This window comes from Dipodomys spectabilis, unplaced genomic scaffold (assembly GCF_019054845.1).
Source record: "Dipodomys spectabilis isolate Male_0828 unplaced genomic scaffold, ASM1905484v1 ptg000125l, whole genome shotgun sequence".
Lineage (NCBI taxonomy): Eukaryota > Metazoa > Chordata > Mammalia > Rodentia > Heteromyidae > Dipodomys > Dipodomys spectabilis.
Window position 1 is genome coordinate 13,478,337 of NW_024870802.1, and position 25,654 is coordinate 13,503,990.

Sequence of the window (25,654 nt, forward strand, 5' to 3'; positions counted from 1 at the left end):
AAGGAAAGTCCTTGAGACTCTATCTCCAATTTACTAGGCCCCTCACTGCCCATCCCCCCCCACCCACCACCACCACCAAAGTGGAGCTGAGGTTCAAGAGGTAGTGTGCCAGTCTTGAGCAAAAACGCTCAGGGACAACACCTAGGCAGGCCCTGAGTTCAAGTTCCAGTACAGACATACAAACATTTTTAAAAGCATGAATATGCAGCGTTTGCCTTGTTCACCAGACCTATAGAATAAAGTTAGGGCTCAATATTGTGCCAGGAAATGCACTCAGCAGCTCAGCTCCGAAAGAAAGAAAGAAAAAAACCCAAACCAAGCCCAAAAACATTATTTTTAAAGAATTAAGGTTCTTTTGGCCAGTTCCTCCCTCCCTCCTTTTCCCTTTTCTTTTCCTTGAGGCACAAGCATGTGCGACTTGTGTCCTTCTGCGCTTGCCGTCCACATCTGAATGCTCATTGGCTGAGATGTGATGACGTCTTATTGTGGTGCCGTGGCCTTTCTCTCCGGGGTGTGCGTAGTGGGTCCTAATTTTAAGTGATCGTCCCAATTTAAGCCTTTGGCACCGATGGCTCAAAACCCGCTGCGCCTGTGAGTGACCCCGAATCTGAAGTGTGTGTGTGTGTAGGGCTTGTATGTGCGTGTATTTGGACGTAGAGACTGGCGCGGTGTTTCTCGGGACAGGGTGTCAGGCGGGGAGAATGAGAAGTGGAGGTCCCAGGGCCGCTGGGGAGCTCTGGTGACGTCTTTGCCTTGGAGAGGGGTCTGGGGCAGGGGGGCGCCAAACTCGCTGCGACAGGTGGAAGCTCCCGGAGCCACACCTCCCACATTTTAAGCCAATTTGGCCAGCGACACAGCCTTTCCCCTTCACTCTCGCCCACCCTATTTGTTCATTAACCAAATACATCTACACCTCCGAGGTATTGATGGGCAGAGGCCGATAAGATAATTAGTCTGGTGCACTTCCCTGGGTCACAAGGAGAGGCTGCGGGATCGTGGAGAGGACTTGGTTCATTCAGAAAATTCTCACCGAATCACTATAATGGGCCATAACGTTTACCTCTTATTTGCAGCTTGGCTTGTGGAGATGTTGAAGGGAAGTTTGATGTTTTATTCAATAGAGTTCGAGCAATTCAGAAGAAAAGTGGAAACTTTGATGTAAGATGTTCCTTTTTACTAAATTTAATTTTAGCATTTTAGTCAGCTATACTAAAATAAAATTTAATATCCTAATTGAACGTTGTTTCTTTGTTTTGAGTTCCTTTCGTGTGAGAACTTAGTATCTATGGAGTGATGGAGGAGGGAGACCTGTTTAATATAGAATGTTTTTTGGACTTGAATCTTGTTACTTTATTACTATGCAAAAACCTCAAAGGAGCCACGAACCAGTGGTTCAAGACTGTAATCCTAGCTACTCAGGAGGCTGAGATCTGAGGATCATGATTCAGACCCAGCTAGGGCAGGAAAGTGTTTGAGACTCTTAAGGCTATCCTTGAGTGAAAGAGCTCAGGGACACCACCCAGGCCCTAAAGTCAAGCCCTGTGAATGGAAAAATAACACAAAACAAAACCTGAAAACAGGCTAATAAAACCTGGTTCATGTATGTGTGGTATGGAATAAATCAGGTAACATGGGAATGATTCACAAACTAATGAGGTATAAATCAATGTTATGTGTGGTTGCCAGTTATACTGTAAATGCTAACGATTTACAAAACAGAATTCTAAGGTATAGTATTATTTGTTAATTGGGTTAAAGTCATGTAAAGGCAACTTGCAGGAAATGTAAGTTGTGAATTTCACAGAGGGATTTTTAAAGGTGGATTTCTTCATCACTGTATGCTCCTAGGAAGGAGAAGGATGGTGAAGAGAGCCATGGAATGGCAAAGTAAGACTGGGAATATTTGAAGAACACTTGAAAGTCTATTTCCCTCACTCTTCCCTGTCCCCAGGAACAGGGAATTGGTTGGTCAAAGAGCTAAAGTTTAGTAATTCATGGAATGAGTAACTGTCACATTGCACCTCAAAAATTGTGCATTGAAATGCTGCAAATTAATGAAGAACAAAAACCTGATTTGAGATGGTCATATAGGGTTATTTGCATGTTTTTATCAATAATGTACTATTTTAAAATCTCATATATTTGTTTAAAAAACTCATTTTAGCTGCTGTTGTGTGTAGGAAATTTCTTTGGCTCCACCTCAGATGCTGAATGGGAGGAGTATAAGACTGGCATCAAGAAAGGTATAGACATTTTTATTTAGCATATGATTTCTAACAAAATTTTAAGTGCTCTAGTTCTTGTTGGACTGTTTTTCACATATTAGTTACTTAAGAATTTCCTAGTCAGGCGCCAGTGGCTCACACCTGTAATCCTAGCCTCAGTAATGTGAGATCTGAGGACCATGGTTCAAAGGCAGCCTGGACAGGAAATTCCATGAGACTATTATCTCCAATGAACACTCAGAAGCCTGAAGTAGATCTGAGGCCCAAGTTTTAGGGTGCCAGCCTTGAGCGAAAAAGCTCAGGGACAGTGTCCAGGCCTTGAGTTCAGTCCCCAGTACCACACATGTGTGTGCATGCGAGCGTGTGTGTCCACACACACATTTCCTTCTTTTCAGGGATGGTGGTATAATCCCAGCACTCAGGATACCAAAGCAAGAGAAGTGAGAGTTCCCAAACAGTTCATGCTATATAATAAGATCCTCAAGGGGCTGGGGGTTTAGCCCAGCATAAGGCGCCCGCCCGGTATGCACAAGGCCCTGGGTTCGGTCCTCAGCCCTGGAGAAAAAAAAAAAAAAGCTACAAAAGACAAAAAACAAAACAAAAAAAAAAAAAAAAACAAGGCAAAGATCCTCAAGAACACAAATAAGCTGAAAAAAAAAAAATATATATATATATAAAACAAATTCCCCTAACTCTGTATTGAGCTAGAAAGTATATATGAGTAATAATCATGTTCACATTTTGAATATTGTTCCAGGAAAATAATACTTATTTAAACTGACAGGAACTGAATTAAGTGCAACCAAGTGTGCTTTTTCTTTTTTTCTAGTTTTAATGTTTTATTCATTAAATTCTTTAGGTCATAATTTTTTCCTCATTATAAGTTGTGATTTCCCCATTATAAGTTGATCGACCACTCTAAGAGTTTACTTCAGTGGCACTGTAGCCAAAGTGGTAGAGTGTTGCCTTGAGCAAAAGAGCTCAGGGATAGTGCCTAGGCCCTGAGTTCAAGTCCCACCACGACTGACACCCTCCCCTGCCCCACAGAAAAAAAAAAAGTTTCACTTCATTAGTCTAGTGACATTGTTTAATAGTCTAGTCAAGCCACAAGACTGACTTGTCTTTAGTGGTGACTATATTCCACTTCCACATTTAGAATTGCTATGGGAGTAAGAGGAGGAATGCTAGACTGCTTACTCTTGCTGAGTATTTTTCCCAAAGCAGTTTTTCAAAGGAGGTCTGATAACTTTTTTGGTATCATGTCTGTTTCCTTTACAAGCTCCTATTCAGACCTATGTGCTTGGTGCCAATAATCAGGAAACGATAAGATATTTCCAAGATGCCGATGGATGTGAATTAGCTGAAAACATTACATACTTGGGTAAGTTCATATTTTTTGTTTGTAATGAATATAACAAACTTTTCAAGAATTAACCTCCAAGGAAATTTTTTTTTTTTTTTTTGAAAAAGAAGAAAGTTGTTCTTTATTTTTTTTGTAGTACCGTAATTTGAACTCAGAGCCTTAAGCTTGCTAAGCAGATATTCTTATCCCTTGAGCAATGCCTCCAGCCCTTTGTGCCTTCATCTTAAACACACACACACACACACACACACCATAAGATCTCAAAGGTATGCCTGGGCCCAGCTAGACCAAAACCCACTTATTTATGCTTCCTACAGAACTAGGACAACAGGCACATGCAACCTTGTCCAGCTATTAATTTAAATGGGGTCTTATGTTTATGCTAGGGCTTGAACCACCATCTCTGCCTCCAGGATAGCTAGGATGAGCCAGCAGTACCCAGCTAAAAGAAGAAAGTTTATACAGACAGAATGACCCTGGGCTATAGACCAGTGAGAGAACTCTGAGCCAGCCTCCTGAGCCCACATCCACACCACATCTGGGACTGTCCTAATGATGCAGTTACTTTATCCCTGGCAGGTTTTGCCCAGTGAAATTCAAAGACAAAAACAATGACACAAATTTAAGATGTGCATAGTCTCCTATAATCGAACCTCTGGGCACAATGCTCCTCAGTATTGAAGCACTAGTCAGACCAGCCCCCAAGTCTAGAAGCTGAGAACAAAAGACCAAGAGTAGTGGGAAAAAAAAAAAAAGGAAGAGGAAAAGAGCAAACTCTTTGCCAGGACTTCCTCGTTCCTCTTAGCCATGGGCATGACCAGCTTATGGGGCTGCTCCTCAGTGCCTAGAGCCACCCCATCCCCGAAGCCTCTTCCCACCTCCTATCCCACTCTACCCTAATCCCACCATGCCTAGAAAAACCAGGAGGTGCTGTATGGTCTTGGGTCACCGAGCACTGCCTTCCAGACCAGCACATGGGGTTTGCAGAGGTGCCTCATGTGTGGATGACTCTAAATGTAACACCATAGCTTCTTGCAGGCCAGATTGCTGAGGTGGGGGAGATGAGCCTTGGGGACAGGCCTGGCTATGTACCAGTGTTCTCTCAGGGGAGTGGAGGACTGTTTCTTCTCCTTCCCTGTCTTTTGCCTGGGATGCCTCAAGTGTCACTGTGGGGGAGTACGCAGCTGTGGTCACCTGGAAGCCTGGTGGGGCCCCACATGACATCCCCCCCCCTTGGACCACCCAGGACACTGTCTTAGCATCAGACAGGAAGCCTATTCGGGAAGGGGATCTCCTCTTTGACTCATTCCTTAGTGGAAAAATTAAACTTGGGTGTCTATTATTTGTTTCTTATCTCAAACAGCTTTTCGTTGTATAGGCTAATATACTAAGAGAGATTTAATTGTTTTAACTTTGTATCTTTTTTAAAAATCTATTTATTTATTTTACTTACTGGAGTATAAACCCAAGGAAATTTTTGACTGGATTCCTCTGCCCTTATTGCCTGAGAGAAAAAGGATGAGTAGGAGGTATTCTTCTGCAATGTCTGTTTCTATGCTGTTAGGACCATAGAACTTTTTTGTTGTCTCTTCAACTTCCCCTCAATCTCCTTGTGTTCCCTTAATTCAGTATATAGCCTTTTAGCCAACTACAGAGGTAAACTCCTTACTCATAGTGTATGGAGCATTTAAGGTATAAATTATGTTCAGTAAAGAAAATTCCATCTATATGCTTTACCACAATCCTCGCTGGATATATACAGCTTACTTTTTAAGTTAGGCTTCTAAATAGCTTAGCTCTAGGTTTTATTCTAACATTTTGGAAGGTAATTGGAGAAAAGAGTCTCACAGATTTTCCTGCTCAAGCTGGCTTCAAATCACGATCCTCAGATCTTAGCCTTCTGAGTAGCTAGGATTATAAGTGTGAGCCACTGGTACCTGGCTTGAAATAGCTTTTTTGATGTCCAATTAGAGAAATGAGCAGTGGCTTTTTTCTTTTCTTTTCTTGGGATGGAACCCAAGACTTGGGCCCATATTCTACTATTGAGCCCCATTCTCAGGCTACAAGCCTGAGATGGTGAGCATGTGATAATGTACTTATAGTATTGCAGAACATCCAACAAATAGTTGTAATGGGTAGATCAGTGTTGAATAGTATAGGCTTTAGGGAGTTAATCCTATAAAGATGAAAAATAAGAATTTGTTAGAGAAGAGATAAAATGAGAGGGGAAGCAAGAAGATGATGGGAGAAACTAAGAGTTAAAATATTTAGCATGAGCCTGGCTCTGGTAGGTGTAATCCTAGCTACTCAGAAGGCCTGAGATCTGAGGATAAAGGTTTGAAGCTAGCCCGGGCAAGAATCTGTAAGACTTACCTCCAAGTTGCCACCAAAAAGCCAGAAGATGCTATGGCTCAAGTGGTAAAGCACTAGCTTTGAGCAAAGGAAGCTCAATGACAACACTCAGGCCCTGAGCTTAAGCCCTAGGACTGGCACATACACACATACGAGTATGCACGCACAGAGATGAAAGGGAGGTAAAAATTGATGGAACAAAATCTGGAAATTAGCAGGAAGGAATGGAATCAAGTCCACAAACTGAGAAGATAATATGAGATAAGAATAGAGTCTCTAGGGCTGGGAAGGTGGCTCAGTGGTAGAGTGCTTGCCTTGCATGCATGAGGCCCTGGGTTTGATTCCTTAGCACCACATAAGCAAAAAGAAAAAAAGCCAGAAGTGGTGCTGTGGCTCAAGTGGTAGAGCGCTAGCCTTGAGCTGAAGAGCTGAGGGACAGTGCCCAGGCCCAGAGTTCAGACCCCACAACTCCCCCCCCCCCCCAAAAAAAGAATAGAGGCTCTGATTTTAAAAAATAATTGCTATTTTCAAGTGTTTTCTTTTCTTTTTTTGTTTTTTTGTTGGTTGTGGGGCTTGAACTCTGGACTTGGGCACTGTCCCTATGCTCTTCAGCTCAAGGCGAGTACTCTACTGCTTGAGCCACAGCACCACTTCCGGTTTTCTAGTGGTTTATTGGAGATAAGAGTCTCACAGACTTTCCTGCCCGGGCTGGCTTTGAACCGTGATCCTCATATCTCAACCTCCTGAGTAGCTAGGATTACAGACGTGAGCCACCAGTGCCCTGCTTCAAGTGTTTTCTTTCACTTGCAGCCTTCCTGAAGAGAATTTGTGTTTTTTTTAAAGTTTTTGGTTGGCTTTGGGGCTTGAACTCAGGCCTGGGCTCTTTTGCTCAAGGCTAGCACTCTGCCACTTTGGGCCACAGCTCTACTTCTGATTTTATGATGGTTAATTAGAGATAAGAGCCTCACAGACTTTCCTGCCCAGGCTGGCTTTGAACCATGATCCTCAGATCTCACCCTCCTGAGTAGCTAGGATTATAGGCATGAGCCACTAGCTCTTGGCTTGAGAATTTCTTTTGTAGACTAAACATTCTTCAGAACTACAAGTCTTTTTTCTTTCCCCCTCAGTATTTCTTCCTCTTTCCATATATCTTGTTTCCTTCAATCTATATAGAATATTCTTTAAACAATAGAAAGCCTCCTACTTGGTCACTGCTTCCCAAAGTGTATCAATAATATTTGAAAGGTACCTGGTATAAACAGAGCAGCCCATGGGTACCAGTAGCCTCCATATAAGGACTGTTCAGATTTACTGAACAGGAATACTGTTGAAGCCAGGTTAATTGTAGGGCCACAGAGTTTATACTCTTTCAGGTATATGGAATGGCAGAAATAAAGGAGGGTTCTGACAAGGGCAGAGAGATTTCTGGCCATCTTGATGGCATTTTGTTCTGAAGTTTTGACTAACACATATCCATTTTTCTTTCAACCCAGGTCGTAAAGGCATCTTCACTGGAAGCTCAGGACTGCAGATTGTATACCTCAGTGGGACAGAGTCTTTAAGTGAGCCAGTCCCTGGTTACAGTTTTAGCCCCAAGGATGTGTCTTCTCTGAAAACAATGCTGTGTTCAACATCCCAGTTTAAGGGTGTTGACATCTTGCTTACATCCCCATGGCCCAAGTATGTGGGGAACTTTGGGAATTCTTCTGTGAGTAGTGCTTGTTGTTGGAATTTCTAAAACAAATGACAATGGCTTTAGTTGGGGTTTTAAATATATATATTTTTTTCTGTTTATATTGGATATTTTAGTTCTTAGTACTTAGTAGTTCTTTCGTATTTAATGCTCAGAAAAAAACAGAAGTAGTGCTGTGGCTGAAGTGGTAGAATGCAAGCCCTGAGCACAGAGAGACTCAGGGACAGTGCCCATACCCTGAGTTCAAACCCCAGGACTGGCAAAAAAAAAAAAAAAAAAAGTTGTATATGAAGGCAGAAAGCATCAGCTGAGCCTCAGTGGTGGGACATTTAAGAGTGTATTTGGGGACAAAACTCCATGAAGGATTCAGAATTAACAGTAATGATCTAGAAGTCAGCCCTGTACCCTACTTCCTGCCAACTCCAACACCAAGTATATGAGACCAAAGAAGCAACAACATACCAACCTTTGTCAGGCAGGATGTTGAAAGGAGAAGGGATGGAGCTTTCATGATTCTCTGCAAGAAATAAAGCCCTTTCATTTTGAGGGGGAGAGAAAAGTCTAGTTTGGGGAAGCTTTGGTCTGAGTTTATAACAATACAAAGTATTTATGGAGGAGAAAATAATATAGTTCATCAATTCCTAAGATACTACAACTTACTTCAAGGCCAGTTCTCTGCCCCTAATCAGAAATATGCAGGAAGAAAACACGTTTCCACTAAGTACAGAAGTCCCTGCTAATTTAGTGGGGAAAAATATTGGGTAATTTATTTCCGGCTCATCCCTTCTTTTAAAGTAAAAAATGTCAAGGGTGACAGCACATAATTTGCTGTTAACAAGCTAGGGGTATTCTGGAAACAAGTCTAACCTGACAAACTTCATGTGACCTGCCAGCCTTCTAGTAAGCTGCTGTAATGCCCTTCTACACACCACTAGTTCCTTGAATAAAACAGAATACTATATGATTGTGTGTTGAGATCCCTAGATAGTTTATGGATCCCAGAAGATCTGAAGGATAGATTTTAATTTTTATTTTTTGTATAATATATTTGCACTGTCAAATATATAGGTACAGGGTTCCAGAAAGAGAACTAACTTTCCAAAGTATTTTTTTTAGCGAAAAGGGGACTTGAACTCAAGGCCTCGGTGCTGTCCCTGAGGTTTTTTTTTTTTTTTTTTTTGGGGGGGGGGTCCTGTCATGGGGCCTGAACTCTGAGCCTGGGCGCTGTCCCTCAGCTCTTCAGCTCAAGGCTAGCGCTCTACCACTTGAGCCACAGTGCCACTTCCGGCTTTTTTCTTTTTTCTTATGTGGTGCTGAGGAATCCAACCCAGGGCCTTGAGCATGCAAGGCAAGCGCTCTACCACTGAGCCACCTTCCCAGCCTGGTCCCTGAGTTTTTTCACTCAAGTACTCTACCACTTGAGCCTCTGCTCTGCTTCTGATATTTTTGGTGGTTAATGAGATATGAGTCTTAACAGACTTTCCTGCCTAAACTGGCTTCAAACAACGATCCTCAGTAGCTAGAATTACAGGCGTAAGCCACTGACACCCAGCCCAAAGTATGTTTTAATTATCTGTATTTTTACCATATATTATAACCTCTGGCTTCCAATGATTGTTGCTGTTTCTATTATCTTAATAGTCTAATAAGATTGATTTTTCTGATTGCTATAATTTATTGTACAAATCTTACTGCCCACATTCGTAGCTATGTACAAATATGTCTTCTAATTTCTTTGCTTTTCTTGCTAATTCCTAGGCTGTGTGTATAACTTAATTTCTGTTTACTAGGGAGAAGTGGATACCAAAAAATGTGGCTCTGCTTTGGTCTCCAGTCTCGCCACAGTCTTGAAACCAAGATATCATTTTGCTGCTTTGGAAAAGTTATATTATGAGAGGCTTCCATATCGGTGAGTAGCATATCATGCTTGTTGGCTTCTTAGAGGATTTACCCTGGATCTCTATAAACTTACCTTTCTCATTTTTAGTAGATAATATCTTAGTTTCTTCTTATTCCATAAACACTGAAATGAAAGGGTCTCATCAGTCATGTTTGAATTTGCTCAAATTTCAATCCTTTTAAGTAAAAAGGATTGCATTTTAAAGTTTGAGTGTCTAAGGTAGCAATACTACATAACCATTATTGTCATATTTCCGTTATTACATTATTTTTGCAGTGTGTGTGCTAGGCAAGGGGTCTGCCACTGAGCTATACTCCCAGACCATCATTGTGTTTTTGTGTAGCAGAACTTGATATGTTACAAAACTCAGCTCTTAATCATTTTGGAAATATTTCAGATTGAGAAGAACTTACATCAATTGTTTTCTTTTTTCTTTTAATTATAAATAATTGTTGAATAGTATAAAATACTTTTAAAACATAGAAGAGTTCAAAATATCTTGCTATATAGTTTCTATTATTTTTCTATAATATATAGATATCAGGTATTTCTGTATTTTTTTCTAGAAAAATGAAATTGTACTATATTACTACTTTTTAACAATGCATAAATACCATTTTTTTTTTTGAAAAATCATACATTGGTTTACAAGGTGGATTTTTATTGTGATATTTTCATACTTACATACAAATGTATTCCAGTCAGTTTTACCTTCTAGCACTCCTTCTTAAGACAATTTCAACAGGTTTCTTTTTGTTGTTGTTCTATTTTCCTACATACAAACAACTTCAACCATTTTTTTGTTTGTTTATTTGTTTTTCCTGTTGGTCATGGGGCTTGAACTCTGGGCTTGGGTGCTATCCCTCAGCTCTTCAGCTCAAAGCAAGCGCTCCACCACTTGAGCCACAGCGCCACTTCTGGTTTTCTAGTGGTTTATTGGAGATAAGAGTCTCAGAGCCAATTTCCTTGATGAACACAGATGCAAAGATCCTTAACAAGATTCTAGCTAACAGAATCTAGAAACACATAAAAAAAAAAAAAAAAAACATACACTATGACCAAGTAGGCTTCATCCCAGAGATGCAGGGATGGTTTAACATACGTAAGTCAATAAATGAAATCCAACACATCAACAGAGCCACGGTCAAGAATCACATGATTATCTCCACAGATGCAGAAAAGGCCTTTGATAAAATTCAACATTCATTCATGCTAAAAGCTCTGGAGAAAATAGGACTAGAAGGAACATTTCTTAAAACAATAAAAGCCATTTACGGCAGACCAATAGCCAATATTATACTTAATGGGGAAAAGCTGTAACCAATTCTTTTAAAATCAGGAACAAGGCAAGGATGCCCACTGTCTCCACTCCTCTTCAATATATTCCTGGAACCCTTAGCCAGGGCAATAAGGCAAGAAAAAGACATTAAAGGGATCCGCATAGGGAAAGAAGAAGTTAAACTATCCCTTTTTGCAGATGATATGATACTATACCTTCACGATCCCAAAAACTTCATCCCCAAACTCTTAGAAGTCATAAATCACTTCGGCAAAGTAGCAGGATACAAAATCAACCCACAAAAATCAGTTGCCTTCCTGTACACTGACAATGTACAAGCAGAGAGGGAAATAAAGGAAGCAATCCCATTCACAATAACCTCCCCAAAAATAAAATATTTGGGAATTAACCTAACCAAAGATGTAAAAGAACTATTTAATGAAAAATATAGAAACTTAAAGAAAGAAATTACAGAAGACACTAGGAAATGGAAAGACCTTCCATGCTCTTGGATAGGCAGACTTAATATATTGAAAATGGCAATACTGCCAAAATTAATATACAAATTCAATGCAATTCCTATTAAAATCCCAATGACGTATATCTCTGAAATACAGAAAACAGTCCAAAAATTCATATGGAACAACAAAAGACCTAAAATAGTGAAAACAATTCTAGGGAATAAAGACAACATGGGAGGGCTATCCATGCCGAACTTCAGACTCCACTGTAGAGCTATAATAACACACAAAAACAGACTTGAAGACCAATGGAACAGAATAGAAGATCCAGAAATATATCCACAGGCCTTCAGTCAGCTGATATTTGGCAGAGGAGCCAAAGACATACAATGGAAGAAACACAGCCTCTTCAGCCACTGGTGCTGGGAAAACTGGGTGGCCACATGCAGAAAACTAAAAGTGAACCCCAGCCTATCACCATGCACCAACATCAACTCAAAATGGATTAAAGACCTTAACATTAAACCTGAATCTCTGAAACTACTGCAGGACAGAGTAAGAGAGACACTTGAACTTATAGGCACAGGAAGGAACTTCCTGAACAGAATCACAACAAATTGGAGAGAGACTTGACAAATGGGACTATCTTAAAATAAAAAGCTTCTGCACAGCTAAAGCTATTGCAACCAAGCTAGAAAGACAACCAACTAATTAGGAAAAAAATATTTATCAGCAATATATCAGACAAGGGGTTAATATCCAGTATATACAGAGAACTCAAGAAACTAATCCCTCCCAAACCTAACAAACCAATTACTAAATGGGCAAGGGAACTAAAGAGAGACTTCTTAGATGAAGAGATAAAAATGGCAAAGAAACACATGGGGAAATGTTCACCATCCCTGGTTGTGAGGGAAATGCAAATAAAGACAACCCTGAAATACCACCTTACCCCAGTCAGAATGTCCCACAGCCACAAGTCAGCCAATGACAAATGCTGGAGGGGATGCAGAGAAAGTGGAATCCTATTACACTGCTGGTGGGAACGTACACTTATACAAAAAAAGCAGTCTGGAAAGCAGTCTGGAGGGTCCTCAGAAAGCTAAATATTGACCTCCCGTATGACCCAGTCATACCACTTCTAGGCATCTATCCTGAACAACAGGAACCAGTATACAAGGACACATGCATGTTTATTGCAGCACTGTTCGCAATAGCTAGGATATGGAAACAACCCAGATGTCCCACCACAGATGAATGGATCCAAAAATTGTGCTATCTATACACAATGGAATATTATGCAGCCATTAGAAATGACAAAATAATGACATTTGCAGGGAAATGGATGGAGCTAGAAGAAATCATGTTGAGCGAGGTAAGCCAAGAGCAAAGAGAGAAATGGCACATGGTCTCCCTGATAAGTGGATGTTAAATCCAAAATGTTAGGTGATAGGACAAAATTAACAGGACTTAAGAAACAACTTCCACTCATCTGGTCGAACCACTACTAAATAACCCCATGCTGCTGATCACATGTATGGTATATATGTGCACACCGGAGGGGAACCAGGAAGATGACACAGAACTAGAGGGAATCAGGGAAAAACATACAACAGCGGGACCCATCCGCTGCACTGGATATTGACCAAAATGAACTAAGCAACTTAATGGCAGCGATGGGAGGGAGGGAACAAATGGGAAAGAGGGAACAGATGATGCTATGCAAAACAAAAGAAATGTACATACTACCCAATGTGGAGGAAATAACTGTATCGATTTGTTCCAGGAAAGTTAGAATGTGTTTATGACTTTAACTTAGCATCACTATTCCACAATACTGTGAAATTTGGGAAATTATGTAATAACTTAATCACAATAAAATAAAAAAGAGTCTCACAAACTTTCTTGCCTAGGTTGGCTTTGAACCATGATCCTAAGAGCTCAGCCTGAGTAGCTAAACTTCAACCGTTTTTATCCTCATTCACAGTATTACTATTGAAGGCATTTTCTCCCACTTAGAATACTTTTTTTTGTTTTCACTATTTTAACTTTTTATTACGCAAATGAAACGCAAAATAAAATGACCCTTTATGTCCCCATCACTTAGCTTCAGCAATTGTCAACATTTTGCTAGTTTTACAGTTAGAAAACTAAAGTTTAGAGTTTGGTGCTTTTCAGAGATATGATCTCATTTCTATGTAACACCAGCCCTGTGAGGTAAGGATTATTATCCTACTAGATGGTAATGTAAGTCCTACTAGATGCATAAGTAACTTCTCTGAGATCAAAATAACTTGTAGTGGTGGACTCAGGACTTCTGCTCTTGTCTTCATATACTCTACATATGTCAAACTGCAAATCAAAGCTAAGTGATGGTAACCTGTTATCTCTCAACTGTTCTAGGAATCATGTTGTTTTGCAAGAAAATGCACAGCATGCCACCCGATTCATAGCTCTGGCAAATGTTGGAAATCCAGAAAAGAAAAAGGTAAAGATTAGCATATTTGGTGGTAGGCTAATATCTCCTTGATAAATGTTTATTTTGCCCAGATCATCCCTTCTCCTGAACTGTGTGGTCTGAGCAGCTTCATGAGTCAGTGATTCCTTTGTAAAGTTACAGTAAAGAAAGATCAGGTTTCCTTAGATACTTTATAAAAGAGTTTAGGTCCAGATTTAGGAAAATAGCAGCAGTGACAAATGAAAGGTGTTCCTTCCATATACATATGGTTGTGTGTAGGTATTTGTGAATTTTCTCTTACATGACATTCTTGCTTGGTTCCTTTAGAAACTCCACTTAGTAGAAATAATAAAATTCTCCCAAGAATTCACCTAATCCTTTCTTTTTCTTTCCTTTTCTTTCTCTTGCTGTCTGTCTCTCTGTCTCTGTCTCGTGTGTGTGTGTGTGTGTGTGTGTGTGTGTGTGTGTGTGCTCGTGTGTGTGTGTGTGTGTGTGTGTGTGTGTGTGTGTGTGTGTGTGTTGATCTTGGGGCTGATACTCAGGGTCTGGATGCTATCTTCATCTTTTTTGCTCAAGATTGATACTCTACCACTTGAGCCATAGCTCCACATCTGGCTTTTGGGTGGTTAATTGGAGATAAGAGTCTCAAATTAACATTTCTGCCTGGACTGGCTTTGAATAATGATCCTCATATCCCAGCTCCCTGAGTACCTAGGATTACAGATGTGAGCCACCAGCAGCTGGCCTTAACCCTTTCTTGGCTTTGAGAATCATTAGCTATGCCTGGAATTTGTTCTTATATTGAAAAATAGTATAGATGATAAAGTAAAAAATAGTAGGTTGTTTCTTTAACTTCCCTGAGAGCATTTATTTTTTCAAGACCAAACACTGACTGTTGTCATAGATTGAGACAGCTAAACTCACAATAATCAATGATAGAAAAATAAACAGAAAAATTTGCCTGAATAATTTGAAGACTATTCCTTTATAACATGCCATAGTCAATGTGCATACAGAAGATAAATGAATATGTCTATTTTGTTTTTTCTGTACTTGTAAGATTTTTTTTTTTTAAATCTGTGTGTGTGCATGTGCTGGTACTAAGGCCTGAATTCAAGGCCTCTCGTGTTTTCACTCATACCTGGTTCTCTAGCACTTTAATCTTGAGGTTGTCTGTCCAGGCTTTCTTTGAACCTCAGTCATCCAGAGTTTTAGAATTATAGTATGAGTTACTGGCACCCAGCTCCATACTTTTAAGGTTTTAAGCTCAATTCTTTCTTAGGAAGTTTAGACTTACAATTTTAAAAGTTGTCTCTTCAAACTGAATAGCATTTGTCATATTTTTATCTGTAGCTTATTGTCAGAGACATGTGAAGCCACTCATACTTAATTCAAACAGTGTGCACATTTTAAAATTTTGTCAAACATTTTGTCTCAACCTATACCTACCAATCACTATATATGTTTTTTTCACACTCTCACCGATATTGTTATTGAAGTTTTTGCCAGTCTTAATAGGTGGAAGATAGTCTTTTGTTGCATTTTCCTGAGGTTGAACATTATGTATATCTAAGCTTTTCAATCATTATGCCTTTAGTTCAAGATTCTAGGTATTTATAGGAATTTTAACTTGTTTGCTACTAGTCCCTAAGAAAATTTTACCAGCATTTAGCAGAATTAGTATAATATCAGAGAAGAACACACATAGTTCTCCAATAATGGCAGTGTCTGTTGGCAAAGTTCAAAAAGACAAAAAGTTCAGAGATAGAAACAGTTCATCTTCAAGTTTTATGGAGCAAACCTCTCTGGGCTTTGTACTCACAGTGTTCATTGTTCTTTTATACAAGTGAGGAGCCTTGATTTGTGTAAGGACTGTGACCACGAATTGTTGCTCATTACTTTGTGAGCTCATTTTAGCCCCTGCAGAAGCCATTAAATTGGCATTTGATTTACTGCTTTATGCACAGATTTTAATTTTATTTCAGATGCTTTCTGTGAAATGTTCATAGTAAAATAGCTTGACTACATTGGGATGAACAGTATTTCCTCTAATGTCATAATCTTTTTCTTTAAAGTATCTTTATGCATTTAGTATTCTTCCCATGAAACTAATGGATGCAGCAGAACTAGTAAAACAGCCTCCGGATGTCACTGAAAACCCTTACAGAAAATCTGGGAAAGAAGCATCCATAGGAAAGCAAATTCCTGCCCCTGAGGTGCGTTCTGATGTACAGATGGTATTTTGGGGGCTAGGTGTATAGTTTCATTCACAAAAACACTAATTCTTAGTCAAAATCTATTTTTGCCCTTGGCAACTCATGGTAATATTTTAACTAAATTCAGTGTTTTTTATTCATTTAGGGTTACTAGTTTCATGTTGTCTTTCTTTGCCGAAACTTGATTCATACATTGAGATTAGTTTCATATTCTTTTCCTTGTCAAAAATTGTCTATTCTTAGGTTTTCAGGGAAGGATCCAGCTTAGTAGAGTGTAATTGATTTTATAATGACTATTCACTGAAGAAATGAAATTCACTGAAGAAATTTTCTTCTTGGGATTTCTAGTTCTGGGGTCCCTCCCTCTGTTTTACTCTTTTCCTTTCAAAACCAAAACAAGGAAGGATGGAAGGAAAGCAATATTAGAGTTTGAATTTGGGTTCTTAAGGCTTGCCAGGCAAGCATTCTACTAGCTTACCAATGCTCCCAATCCCTATCTTTTGGATAGGATCTTTTATTTATCTCTAAGTTCTCCTATTTATACTTTTTGCATAGCTAGGATGATAGGCACATGGCTAGCATGCCCAGTTTTTATTGGTTGAGGTGGGATCTTGTGAATTTTTTTGTCTGGGTTGGCCAGGCAAAAACTTGTAATCTCCCCAATCTCTGTCTCCTGAGTACCTATGATTAGCATTAGCCAAATGCTCCCAGCCTACTCAAGAAATTTTCTTTTTTTTTTTTTTCTTTTTTTTGTCCGTCATGCGGCTTGAACTTCAGACCTGGGCACTGTCCCTCAGCTCTTCAGTTCAAGGCTAGTGCTCTACCACTTGAGTCACAGCACCACTTCCAGTTTTCTGCTGGTTTATTGGAGATAAGAGTCTCATGGACTTTAGTGCCTAGGTTGGCTTTGAATTGCCATCCTCAGTTCTCAACCCCCTGAGTAGCTAGAATTATAGGCGTGAGTCACCAGTGCCTGGCTTCAAGAAATTTTCTTAATAGCAGACTTCTGAAATTAATATTTTCCTCATAAAAGCAAAGAATGTCAAGTTCCCTTTCTAGGATTCATGGTTTGGTTTCCCAGACTTTTCTGTGTTCTCAAAGCCACTTCTCTATCTTCTCTTTTTACACTTGTTCCTAATGATTCTTTAATACTCTTTAATTAAATTTTAATTACACTTGCTTAATCTGTGAAATTATAGGATTATCCCATGTCTATGTTCGTATTCAGAAAGAGGGAAAATAATTTTGGTGGGTTCATTTTGTTCTGTTTTACACAAGAATTGTACTACTTACAGATAATTTTTAAAAGAAAAAAAAAGAATTGTGCTATAACTGCATGTTAACTTGTCTTTTCAAAATGATGAATTTGTTGGTACCTTAGATAAACTGTTGAGACATGTGACTTAAGAGTCCAGACATCTGGGTTAGGAAGGTTATTTATTTCCTAGAATTGTCAGAAATGTTCCTTTGCATTTGAATAGTTGGCTACTTGTCTAAAGATTAAATAATATACTCCTCTTCCTTGGCCATTCTAGGAAGAATCAGCCTGTCAGTTCTTCTTTGACTTGAATGTAAAGCAAGGAAGGAAGCGTTCATCCACAGGCAGAGATAATAAACTTTCTTCTTACTCAAAGCAGCCTCGCAAGCCTCGTAAGTTTCTCCGTTCTGGTGTCTCTTAAGAGCAGTAACTGTTACTTCTGGTTTATTAGGTGGATTGCTAAAAGAGCAGAAGAAACTGCAGTCATTACATTAGAAGCAAATGTAAAAGTAAAATAATACAAAGGTAACCGGATGCCAGTGACACACACCTGTAATCTGAGCTACTGAAGAGGCTGAGCTCTGAGAATTGTGGGTCAAAGCCAGCCTGGAAATGTTGTGAGACTTTTATTTCTAATTAACTACAAAAATAAATTAATAAGCTGGGCTCCAGTGGCTCACGCCTGTAATCCTAGCTACTCAGGAGGCTGAGATATGAGGATCGAGGTTCAAAGCCAGCCCGGGCAGGAAAGTTCATGAAACTCTTATCTCCAATAAACCACCAGAAAACCGGAAATGGTACCATAGCTCAAGTAGTAGAGCGCTAGCCTTGAGCTGAAGAGCTGAGGGACAGAGCTCAAGCCCAGAGTTCAAGCCCCACGATGAACAAAAATAAATAAGTGAGTGAATGAATAAATGCTGGAAGTATAGCTGTAGCTCAAGTGGTAGAATGTTAGCCTTGAGCAAAAAAGCTCAGGGACAACCCCTAGATCCTTTGTTCAAGTTACAGAACTGACACAAAAAATAAAGCTAAATAAATAAATATAAGTGTTTCAAATAGCCTTACTTTGAGACCATCTCAGGCTCTTCCTTAAAGAACTGTAGAGGAAATTCTTTTCCTTTGTGTAAAACAGGATGAAGTAAAGAAATATACCAAGTTTATGTAGATTCATAAAATAACAAAAATAAACCCAGACTTTCAAGCTATCTGTACTTTCTTTATTTCAAAGATAAAGAATTTGACCTTAAGGTAGTAAACTATTACTCCTGGTCATGTGGCATATCTGGGACTGAAATTGGTAAATAGAATATCCCAATTCATTATGCTTTCATTGTAGCCTATTGCTAGTTACATGCTACTCTAATATGTAATATGATTAGCATCCTGTGTCCCTCTGGCCTTAAGATGCTTAATAAACTATTCATAGTGAAAGGGAACATAAAACTCAATAGGTAGAGGAAGAAACCTCAAACACAGACATATCCAAAGAGGTAGAGAACTGTGTTCTCTATACACTTCGTAGAAAGGTTTTCAATTAAAAATATTTCCATCAAAGTCAAAATATACAGAATACATACTCTAATCAATATGTGATAACCTATTTTTGGATCACCTACTTGTGAATTGGTTACAAATTTAGAACTATTTTAATAGAGGTTTACTTTAATTGAAAATGATGCTAAGTTTGGGGCAAGAGGGAGATCATAGTGAAGAATTAGCCTGTCATGTCAATGTTGTATACAGTTTTTGTAGAATATAAAGATCTGATGAGGCTGAATTCTATAAGGTGCTTTATATGCTGTCATACTTGGACCATAGTAACATTTGTCTTTCTTTCACATGAAGTACAGCCTCCAGGCCCCTGCTGGTTTTGCCTTGCCAGCCCTGAAGTGGAAAAGCATTTGGTGGTCAATGTTGGCACACATGTGAGTTACTTCCATGAGTACTGAGAAGGATACATACTTGTTTATGTATTTTTATTAACTTTACTGAGGCATGATCTACATATAAAGTTTACCTGTTCAAAGTATACAATTAATTTATTTTTAGTAAGCTTACTGAATAATCCAACCATCACATAATATAGTTCAAGAACATTTCTATCTCTTCAATAAAATTTATTGGACACATTTACTCTCACTAGTTTACTTTCTGTCTTTATGAGGTTGTGCATTTTGGATGTTTTACAGAACTATAATCGTATAATACATGGTCTTCTGTGTCTGGCTCTGTTTTCCCTAGCATCATATTCTTGAGGTTCTTAGATGTTATAATATATATCAGTATTTTATTCCCTTTTATTGCCAAATAGTTTCCTTTGAATGGCCTACTACACTTCATTTTCACTTTATGGCTTTTAGAAATAATGTTGCTGTGTTAGATTTGCATGTATATCTTGATATAGACATATTTTTATTTCTTTTGAGTAGACACCAAGGAATAGAATGACTAGATATGATAAATTTATGTTTAACTTTTTAAGAGACTATCAATCTATTGGCCAAAATGGCTACACTGTTTTATAGTCTTACTAATAATGTATAAAGACTTTTCTAGGGGCTAGGAAGGTGGCTCAGTGGTAGAGCGCTTCCCTTGCATGCCTGAGGCCCTGGGTTCGATTCCTCAGCACCACATAAGCAAAAAGAAAAGAGTACTAGCCTTGAGCTGAAGAGCTGAGGGACAGCACCCAGGCCCAGAGTTCAGGCCCCACAACTGGACCCCAAAAAAAAAAATAAATTAATTAAATAAAGGCTTTTCTATATCTTTACCAACAATTGAGTCTTTTTTTTTTTCTTTTGTAGTATTAGGAAACAAACCTAAGGCTTTGTAAATCTCAAGCAAGAACTCTACCACTGAGTTATATTCTTAGCCTATCGGTTTTTTTTTTCTTTTGTGCAGTCATGGGGCATGAACTCTGGGTCTGCGTGCTGTCTCTGCTTTTATCATCAAAGTTAGTGCTCTCTCACTTGAGCCACAGCTCCACTTCCAGCTTTTTCTGTGATTAATTGGATATGAGTCCCATGAAATTTCCCACCCTGGCTGGCTTAGAACTACAATCCTCAGGTCTCAGCCTCCTGAGTAGCTAGGATTACAGATGTGAGCCACTGGCACCTGGAGAAAAAAAATCATATTTTTTGAAGCAGGAGCATCTTGAGCAATTTTTTTCTATGTCCCTAGGCTTACTCTTAGTGTAGGCTTTTTTTCCCTAGAGAATTGTACATGCAGAATTTCTGTCTCAACTCTGTGCTTCTTCTTCAGTGCTACCTTGCCCTGGCCAAAGGAGGCTTAACTGATGACCATGTCCTCATCCTGCCCATCGGACACTACCAGTCAGTGGTAGAGCTTTCAGCAGAGGTGGTGGAAGAGGTAGAGAAGTATAAAGCTACCCTGAGGCACTTCTTTAGGAGTCGAGGGAAACAGTGTGTTCTATTTGAGAGAAATTATAAGAGCCATCACCTCCAGCTACAGGTAGGTGTTTTCTGTCCAGGAACTTAGAAGGCACTATAGTGATCTTGAGATTGGTAAATGAATAAAGAGTAGTTACATTTAAAATTTAATTTCAATTTCATAATGATATTTAAATAATATTCACTTCCAAGGCTAAAATAATCTGGTGATAATCTGAGAGATTTCATAGGGAGGGAAGTATGTGGTGGTTGTAAGTGAATAGCAGGATGGTAAATGCCTTGTTTAGAAAAGGAGTGGATAGGTGAAAAAGGTACGAAGGAAGATGTGGGCCTCGCTAAGTCTGGAAGGAGTGTTTCATGTGGAAGCCCAGATTAAGTGAAGATTTATAAGTAGGAAATAGTCCCAGATTGGCTCAGAAATTTGATTATTTATCATTTATCTGTAGTTGTGGTGGTTTCTTTCTGGCACATTTGTTAAATTTCAAATGGGCCTGACTCTACCACATATATTATATTGGAGCTAGCAAAGGCTTGAAGACAGAGAATTCTCTCTTGAGCATTTTCCTACATCAAAGATTGGCTCCCACATGTAACTGGATGTCTCATAAGTTTAAGTCCTAAAGACAGACTGACAGAAGCTGTCTGGCTTGAGGAGAGTCTTTGCTGAGGGGTGTTTGTTTACCCCTATGATGGATTTGTTCCTCAGAACTCTGTGGAACTCTGTAGATAGACAACCTTTCTGGAACCTGTGTAGAGAATTTCTCCTATTCTCCTTACCTCTACGCAGGTCATTCCTGTGCCACTTAGCTGCTGTGCTACAGATGACATTAAAGATGCCTTCATTACCCAGGCACAAGAGCAACAGATAGAACTGTTGGAAATCCCAGAACACTCAGACATTAAGCAGGTAAAATAGGGGGGGGGGGAGGGGGGGGGTGGAGATGGGATGGTGTCAAAATCTGTTTCTTACATTTCTGGACTGAATGCTTTGCTAAATGAGAGCTTATTGAAATGGGTTATAAAATTCCAAAGCATTATTACATCATCCTATAACTGTTTACTTTAGATTGCACAGCCAGGAGCAGCATATTTTTATGTTGAACTTGACACAGGAGAGAAGCTTTTCCATAGAATTAAAAAGAATTTTCCTTTGCAATTTGGAAGGTTTGTATGTTTTCTTTCTTTTGAATGTATTTTCACTAGACATACTATCAACAAATGATGGGCTGCTTAGATAACTGAAAAAAAAAAAACTAATAGCACACAGTCCTTCCCTATGAAGCTTATAGACTAGTCAGGTATTTATATATATGATGTAATACAAAATGTCAGCAATACCATAGAAGGATTTTAGAGAATAATGTACTTTAGAAATTCAGCGAAGAGCTTATTTCTACTTGGTATTAAGCTTTATGGAAAGGTCAAAGTTGAACTTGACAGATTTAGATGGCTATGATTGGGATAAGGAAATTAGTTACCTAAGGGAATGTTACCATTTGAGCATATGCTGTGGGTCTGGCATATGCAGAACTTCACATGCATTGCTTCATTTAATTTTTACAACTCTAGCGAGGTGCTGGTGACTCACTCCTGTAATCCCTAACTGCCCAGGAGATTCTCATCTAGAGGATCATGATTTAAACCAGCCTAGGCAGAAAAGTCCAAGAGACTATTTCCAAACTAGCCTGCAAAAAGCAGAGCTGGAGGCATGTCTCAAGTGGTAGCATATGGAAGTGGCGCTGTGGCTCAAGTGGTAGAGCTCTAGCCTTGAACTGAAGAGCTGAGGGACAGCGTTCATGCCCAGAGTTCAAGTCCCATGACCAACCCAAAAAATTATAAAATGTGCTCAAGTGGTAGTGTAACACACACACACACACACACACACGCACACATGCATGCATGCATGCACCCCAAAAAAGTCTTCACAACTCTGTAAGGTAAATACTATTGATTTAATTTACCACTGTGGAAAATGACGGTCTAGAGCAGAGCTTCTGCCCAATAGAACTTTCAGTAAGGATGAAATCCTTCTCAGGCTTCACTTCTCATGTCAGGCAGAACAGGATAAGCTAGGCCAATATTGAAGACACAAACTTAAGATGAAAGGGAAGTAGATAAAGCACGGACCATGTTACCAATGCTGCTGTTGTTTGCAGCTGTCTGTTTAGTTAGAACTGTTTATAGTGTTAGAACTGAGTGAGCCTTGATCCCTTCCCTGGACTAATTTTGAAAGTCTCCAAGATATTGCCCCATTACATAAGTCCAGCAAATGTGGTTTACTTTTTCAGAAAGATTTGTTGATAAGGCGGGTGCCAGTGGGTCACTCCTGTAATCCTAGCTACTCAATAGGCTGAGATCTGAGGCCTGTTTGAAGCCAGCCAAGGCAGGAAAAAGCTTGTGAGACTCATGTCCAATTAATTACCAGAAAAGATGGAAGTAGAACTGTGGTAGAGTGCTAGCCTTGAGAAAAAAAAAAAAAAAACTCAGGGACAGCACCCAGGCCCTGAGTTCAAACCATAGGACCAGCACCAAAAATAATATATATATATATATATATATATATATGTACATATATATAAAAATAATAACCTAGAACAGTGCTTTGGGTATTTCAGTTGATCTTTTCGTTGTTGCCTTAGCAAAAGATATGCTTGTGCACAGTGATACACAGGCATGCCAAGCCCACAAAAGGGAGATCCTTTGAATGTTTTTTGTGATCCTATAGTCATTTGATTAAACCATGAATATTTTTTGGAATACCTATAGTCAATAGTTTCTTCTACTTACAAAATACTTGAAAGGTCATTTTTTTTTTCCCCAACTGTATAGGAAAACTGTTTCTATCATCATTTTACAAATGAAGAAGCAAGCTCAAAGGTTTGCCCAAAGAGCTAAGACAAATTCAGGTCTTTTGACTTTTAGAAGATTCCTGTGATTTTTTTCTAACTCTTCTGTTTACTGTAGCTTCAGTATTGAAGATGAACCAAATAGAATCATAGAATTATTTCTAACATGTCAAAATAAAACAAATTAAAAAAATTGATATTAGAAGCAGCTGCGTATATATTTGTATTGTAGTTGTTCTCTAGTCCTGATGAGAGCCAAGATAGGTTTTCTTCATATTGAACTTTTGTAGTGTGTCTTGGTCAAGGTAAGCCTGTAGAAGGAAAAGCAGAATTTTAAGTCGGATGGTTATGGCACACCACAGTACTGTATCCTCCACAAACTCATGGTCTAATTGGTTAACAAAATTAAGTTATAACACAGCTAGTACAGTGCTTTGATTGTGTTACCTTTGTACTTCACAAACCCCTATGAGGTGCTCTTACTTGAGTTCATAAATGCAAGAATGAGGTGAAGAAATTGTTTAAGTCATAGATAGCAAGTAGCAGGGTTCAGAATGGAATCCATTCTCTGGTATCTAACATTAGAGCTTACCCTCTTTGTCATGTTTGTTTGTTTTTTTTCCTAAGTACCATAGAAGATTTTAGTAGACTGAGCCATCTTGGGTAGAGGAGCAGTATAAGCAAAATCAGAGAAATCTGTTAGTTTCTGTGGGTGATATTGGAGAGTTCTGGCTGGAGAGAAGTGGAAGGATGATGGAGTTTGGGGCTAGTAAATCCCATTTTAACAACTTTGTGCTTTTTCTGAAGAGAGGTACTGGCCAGTGAGTTCATCCTTAATATTCCTGACAAATCTGACTGGAGGCAGTGTCAGATCAGCAAGGAAGAAGAGGAAACCCTAGCTGGACGTTTCCGGAAAGATTTTGAGCCCTTTGACTTCACTCTGGATGACTAAACAAAAGGAAAGACATTATGAACTTGACAGGAAATTGTTGCTGCCTGCTTTTTAAATGAAATTGCAGTCTCCCATGAAGACTGTTTGCTACTTTTTTTGTGCATTCTCATGGAACTGGCTTGTGCAGTAAGATTTTTAGGATTGATCTTTTTTTCCTTATAAGTCATTCTAGGATGAAAATTATATGTTAAAAGAATTTGGATGTCTTATCCAGCTCTAAGAACAGCTTCTGTTTATTTACATTTTTTACACACTTGTAAACTACCAAATAAAAATCCAGATGCTTTTCCATGGTGTGAATTGTCTTATGCTGTATTCCCTAGGTCCTGTGAAATGAGGTCAAGTGTAATCTGAGGGGCCAGTGTTTTAGGTCTAGCTGTTATCCCTGAATTATACAGAGTGGTTTTCCCTGAGCAACCAGGGTAGAGAAGGAACTCATAGCCTATGAATTATAACATTAATCTCACTCATAAATAAGAGCCCATTCAGTCCTCCAGATTTGTAATGCCTGAATAACAGGCATTTTTCTAGGCTCCAAGAGTATAAGCATTACAGTCTAATTGGGAAGAGGTAGAACAGATTAGCAAAAATCTTTTAGATTTCTGAGCTAGCTCACAGATATATCCAGTGTACTGTTGGGTAGTTCTAAACTCATGGAGATTTGAGTTGATAGGATTTTAGCAATCATCGGAGGATAGGCCAAAAATGGAATTATGAGAATGGATGAAGTTAAAATAAGGTGAACATAGTCCTAAATTAAGAGTGACCTCTATTTAAGGAGTGGAAATAAAGTAATAAGAGAGTAAGTGGAGAAGGTGCAGCAAGATCACAGGAAAATGCTGGGTCTTAGAAGCTAACAAAAAAAAAAAATTCTTGTATAAGGCACTTAAAGCTCTGACAATTTCTCATAATCCTCACAAAATCTTTGTGAGATATCTCCATTTTACACATGAAAAAAGTGAGGCTTTCAAACCCAAAGATTATGGAGACTGGAGCCAACAATTCCAGGAATTTAAGAAAGAAAAGAAAAAAAAAAAGAATGGAAGTGTTTAAAAATTAACTATGGGAACAATCTGGTTTCTGCGAAGTTAGCCACTAGGGAATTCAGCCCAATTGTCACTGCTTCTACTCCACATCCTTTCTGAGTGTATTTAACAGCAAAAGAGAGGAATTCATACTGTTACAATGATCAATGCCACCACGTTCTTAGCTGTGATGTATTTTCAAAAGCTCATTTGCTATTA

General features: G+C 39.0%; 1 protein-coding gene and 1 non-coding gene across 3 annotated transcripts; both read left to right on the top strand.

Annotated features, from left to right (window-relative positions):
• The first annotated feature begins 499 nt into the window (after window positions 1-499).
• Cwf19l1 (CWF19 like cell cycle control factor 1) lies at window positions 500-24,699 on the top strand. Of its 2 annotated transcripts, XM_042689525.1 has the most exons (14): window positions 500-591; window positions 1,074-1,158; window positions 2,165-2,243; window positions 3,505-3,606; window positions 7,434-7,648; window positions 9,424-9,542; window positions 13,677-13,761; window positions 15,807-15,947; window positions 17,483-17,597; window positions 19,051-19,130; window positions 20,464-20,673; window positions 21,400-21,519; window positions 21,679-21,776; window positions 24,266-24,699. In XM_042689525.1, the coding sequence occupies exons 1-14, from the start codon at window positions 569-571 to the stop codon at window positions 24,408-24,410; spliced, it is 1,617 nt and encodes a 538-aa protein (XP_042545459.1). In that variant the 5' UTR covers window positions 500-568; the 3' UTR covers window positions 24,411-24,699. The 2 variants fall into 2 exon arrangements, with proteins under 2 accessions (XP_042545459.1, XP_042545460.1); XM_042689526.1 differs by lacking the exons at window positions 500-591; window positions 1,074-1,158; window positions 2,165-2,243; window positions 3,505-3,606 and having other exon boundaries at window positions 7,550-7,620.
• On the top strand, window positions 21,057-21,203 carry LOC122116075. The gene has a single exon (XR_006148885.1). It is a non-coding gene; the product is annotated as a small nucleolar RNA SNORA12 (small nucleolar RNA).
• Window positions 24,700-25,654: the final 955 nt, after the last annotated feature.

Coding starts and splice junctions, on each gene's coding strand:
- Cwf19l1 (XM_042689525.1), top strand. CDS start 569: ATGGCTCAAAACCCGCTGCGCCT. Junction 15,948..17,482: donor AGCAAATTCCTGCCCCTGAG/GTGCGTTCTGAT, acceptor TGGCCATTCTAG/GAAGAATCAGCCTGTCAGTT. Junction 19,131..20,463: donor TGGTCAATGTTGGCACACAT/GTGAGTTACTTC, acceptor CTTCTTCTTCAG/TGCTACCTTGCCCTGGCCAA.